This window comes from Nannospalax galili, unplaced genomic scaffold (assembly GCF_000622305.1).
Source record: "Nannospalax galili isolate Female #2095 unplaced genomic scaffold, S.galili_v1.0 scaffold54, whole genome shotgun sequence".
Lineage (NCBI taxonomy): Eukaryota > Metazoa > Chordata > Mammalia > Rodentia > Spalacidae > Nannospalax > Nannospalax galili.
The window spans coordinates 6766816-6770554 of NW_008341028.1; the positions used below are offsets into that span (position 1 = coordinate 6766816).

The following is a 3739-nucleotide window of genomic DNA, read 5'->3' on the forward strand; positions in this document are numbered from 1 at the left end:
TTCCAGGAAACTGGGGCAAAAAAAAAAAAAAAAAAAAAAAAGACCTGTCTCAGAAACAAAACACAAAATCAAAGTAAATACAGGCAAAAACATTTTACCCTAAGTTAATTATATAACTAAATGATGAGAAACTTTCATAAATCCTCTAAGGATAGTTTGCAAAATAACTTTATTTCTTTATAAAAACAGACCTTAATAGTCAATGCATATTTACATTTTTAAAACATTACCAAATTTAGTGAAAAAAAATTCAATGCACACCAGAAATAGCTTATCATTTATGAAGAGCTATACAAAACAGAAATAAATACCTAAATAACAATTATAAATAGGCACTACATTTTAAACAGGAATCTACAAAGGTTTTGACTTAAATTTTATACAGAGTAGTCAAAATGATAATTCATCCCAAACTTGCAGGATATTTTCTGTTAGTGGAGTCCTAATCTCAGTAACATTTCTAGAAAAGGTATAAAGTTACTATCACACATTTAAAATTATATTTATTTAGAGACAGGGACTCATTGGTCAAGGCTGGCCTCATACTGACCATGAAGCCCAGGATGACCTTAAACTTCTGATCCTCCTGCCTCCACCTCCCAACTGGTGGGATAACAGGTACCCAACAAACCTGGTTTTATGTGGTACTGGGGACTGAACTCAAGGCTTCCTGCATGCCAGGCAAGCACTGAGTTGTATCCCCAGCTAGTCCACTAGTATACATTTATTTTTATGGATTTTATTTTATTCTTAATTATCTGTACATGAGTGCAGGTGCCATACAGAGGCATTGGATCCCTGACACTGTAGTTACAAGCAGTTGGTAAGATACCCAACATGGAAACTGAACTCGGGCCCTCTGCCAGAGAAGTAAGCACTCTTAACCATTAAGCCATCTTTCCAGCCCCACTATTGTACATTTTGGGTTTTTTTGTTTTTGTTTGGTCTTTTTGAGACAGGGTCTCCCTGTAGCCCCAGCTGGCCTGGAACTCGCTATGTAGACCAGGCTGGCCTCAAACTCACAGAGTTCCGTCTGCCTCTACTATTGTACATTTTGAAAGGAGTGGTCCAGTTGTGTTTCCTCTGCTTTTAACTGTTCTTCATTTGTAGTACTGGCAGAAGGGGCATCATGTGGATCGACTCCAGCATCTGTATTTAATCCATATGACTCTTCCTCTTGATCCTCACCATTTCTCTCTTCAACTGTCTGTGCCCTGGATGTGCTCATTAACTTGTCTAAAAGAGAAATCCGTATCATTATTACTCATTATAAGCAACTGATCCACTAGTGGTTACCACGAATTTCTTCAAAAGCTTACTTAGTAAAAATCAAATCTATCATCATTTACTGTTAACTATGATTACTAAAGTCTAAAACCCATTTACATATGTAAAGCATACTTAAAATGCCAAGGGTTTTGAGGGAAGTGGGTGTTGCTGCCTGGTAAAATCAATACTGATCAGCAAGCGTGAGGCTCTAGATTCACTCCTGTCGCTTACATACACAAAAACAAAAGTAAAGGGTCTTGAATGATAAACAATACTACTTTCAAACCCTTGAATCATACCCAAATCTGACATTTCAAAGTCAAACTAGAAACAGGTTAAAAAGAATCAAATGCAGGGCCAGGAAGATGGCTCAGTGGATAAAGAAGCTTGCTGCCAAGCCTAACAACAGGGAAAGAACCAATTTCAGAAGTTATCCTCTGACCTACACACACACACACACACACACACACACACACACAAACACTTTTTATAAAAAGAAGGTCTTGGGAGTTGGATAGATGGCTCAGGGGTTAAGAGCACTGGCTACTCTTGCAGAGGACCTAGGTTCGGTTCACAGCACCTACATGACAGCTAACAATTGTACTCCAGTTCCAGGGGAATCCCACCCTCTCTTCTGACCACCAAGGGCATTGCACAACATGGGCACACTTACAGACATGCAGGCAAAATACACACATAAAATAAAAATAATAAAATTTCTTTTTTGGGGGGGTCTTTTTGAGGGTCTTCCTGTAGCTCCAGCTGTCCTGGAACTCACTATGTAGACCATGCTGGACTTGAACTCACAGAGATCCACCTGCCTCTGCCTCCCAAGTGCTGGGATTAAAGGGTGCACCACCACACCCGGCTAAAATATCTTTCAAAATGCAAGGTCTTTCCTTCATAGCTCAGCCTGGCCTGGACTTACTCTGTAGCCCAGGACAGCTGCTCTTAATCTTCCTGCCTCAGTCTCCTGAGTGCTAAAATTATAGGTGTGCCACTAAACCTAGCTCATAAACCTGTCTTAATTTCTTAATATATTTTTATTCTTTAATAATTTCACATAATGTATTTTAATTCTTTTAAACTATGGTTTAAACAAATTTCTAACTAAGTTCTGAACCCACAGTTTGCTTTAAAAACAGCAAATTGGCCAGGCATGATAGCACATGTCTTTAACCTCAGCACTGGGAAGGGGGAGGCAGGCAGATCTCTGAGATTGAGGCCAGCCTGGTCTATACAGGGAGTTCCAGGCCAGCTGGAGCTACAGAAGACCCTGTTGAAAAAAAAATTAAGTAAACAAATTTGAGATGGAGTATAGTCCAGTGTAGAACAAAGGTATTAATATATACAATGATCAGGGTCCAATCCCAAGCACCAAAATTAATAAATAAAAATAAAAACAAAGTTTAAGGCAGTTTTTTGTTTTGATACTACCATAAAAAGCACAATGCACAATAAAAGTGCAACAATGTAATAAAAAGGATCTCAAAATAAAAATTTAAATAAAAATTTAAAGGCTATAGATACAGTTAAGTAGCAGAGCATTTATCTGGCTTATGCAAGTCCCTGGGTTCAACCCAACTGTATCACAGAAAATGATTCTACAATCCTCAGTGGGTATAGAAGGCATTATATTTGTTACAAAAGTATCACAAGCTTGGGCTGGTGTTACTAGTTTATAATCCTAGCTTCCAGAGGCAGAGGCAAGTTCAGGGATGGTTGGGAGCACACTCCAGGTTCAATTCCCAGCACCCAAATGGTGGCAACAGTCTGTAACTCCAGTTCCAGGGGCATCCAACGCCCTTTTCTGACCTCTGCAGGCACCACACCACACGGGTGCACTTATACACATGCAGGCAATACACTCAAGACACATCAAATAAAAATATTAAAAAGCTGGGCGTGGTGGTACATGCCTTTAATCCCAGCACCTGGGAGGCAAAGGCCAGCCTGGTCTACATAGTGAGTTCCAGGCCAGCTGGGGCTTCAAGGAGACCCTGTCTCAAAAAAACCAAAATTTTTTTTAAAAAAAAGCTGGGCATGGTGGCGCATGCCTTTAATACCCAGCACTTGGGAGGCAGTGTGAGAACAAGGCCAGCCTGGTCTACAAAGTGAGTTCCAGGTCAGCTGGGGCTACAAGAAGACCCGATCTCAAAAGATAAAAAAAAGATGGCACATTCAAAGCCTGTCTGGGTTACAGAATTTGTTCAAGGTTAGCCTAGGCAACTTACCAAGACCATGTCTCAAAACTTAGAAAATAAAAAGAGGGGGCTAGAGAGTTGGGTCAGCAGTTAAGAGCACTGGATGCTCTTGCAGAAGACCTGGGTTTGGTTCCCAACTCCCACATGAAGGCTAACAACTGTCCGTACTTCCAGTTCCAGGAGATCTAATGTCCTCTTATGACCCCCAAGGACATTTCATGACACAGGTTCACTTACATGCAGACAATACACTCATCTACATTAAA

At 40.2% G+C, this 3739-nt stretch overlaps 1 protein-coding gene across 4 annotated transcripts in view; it reads right to left on the reverse strand.

Moving 5' to 3' along the window:
• Positions 1-155: 155 nt before the first annotated feature.
• Positions 156-3739, reverse strand: part of Tipin (TIMELESS interacting protein) — a 22619-nt gene continuing 19035 nt past the window's right edge. For all 4 annotated transcript variants that reach the window (XM_008836342.3, XM_029565007.1, XM_029565008.1 and 1 more), the window contains one exon: positions 156-1236. In XM_008836342.3, coding sequence (XP_008834564.1) covers positions 1043-1236 — 194 coding nt within the window. In that variant the 3' untranslated portion in view covers positions 156-1042. The remainder of the gene's footprint in view (positions 1237-3739) is intronic.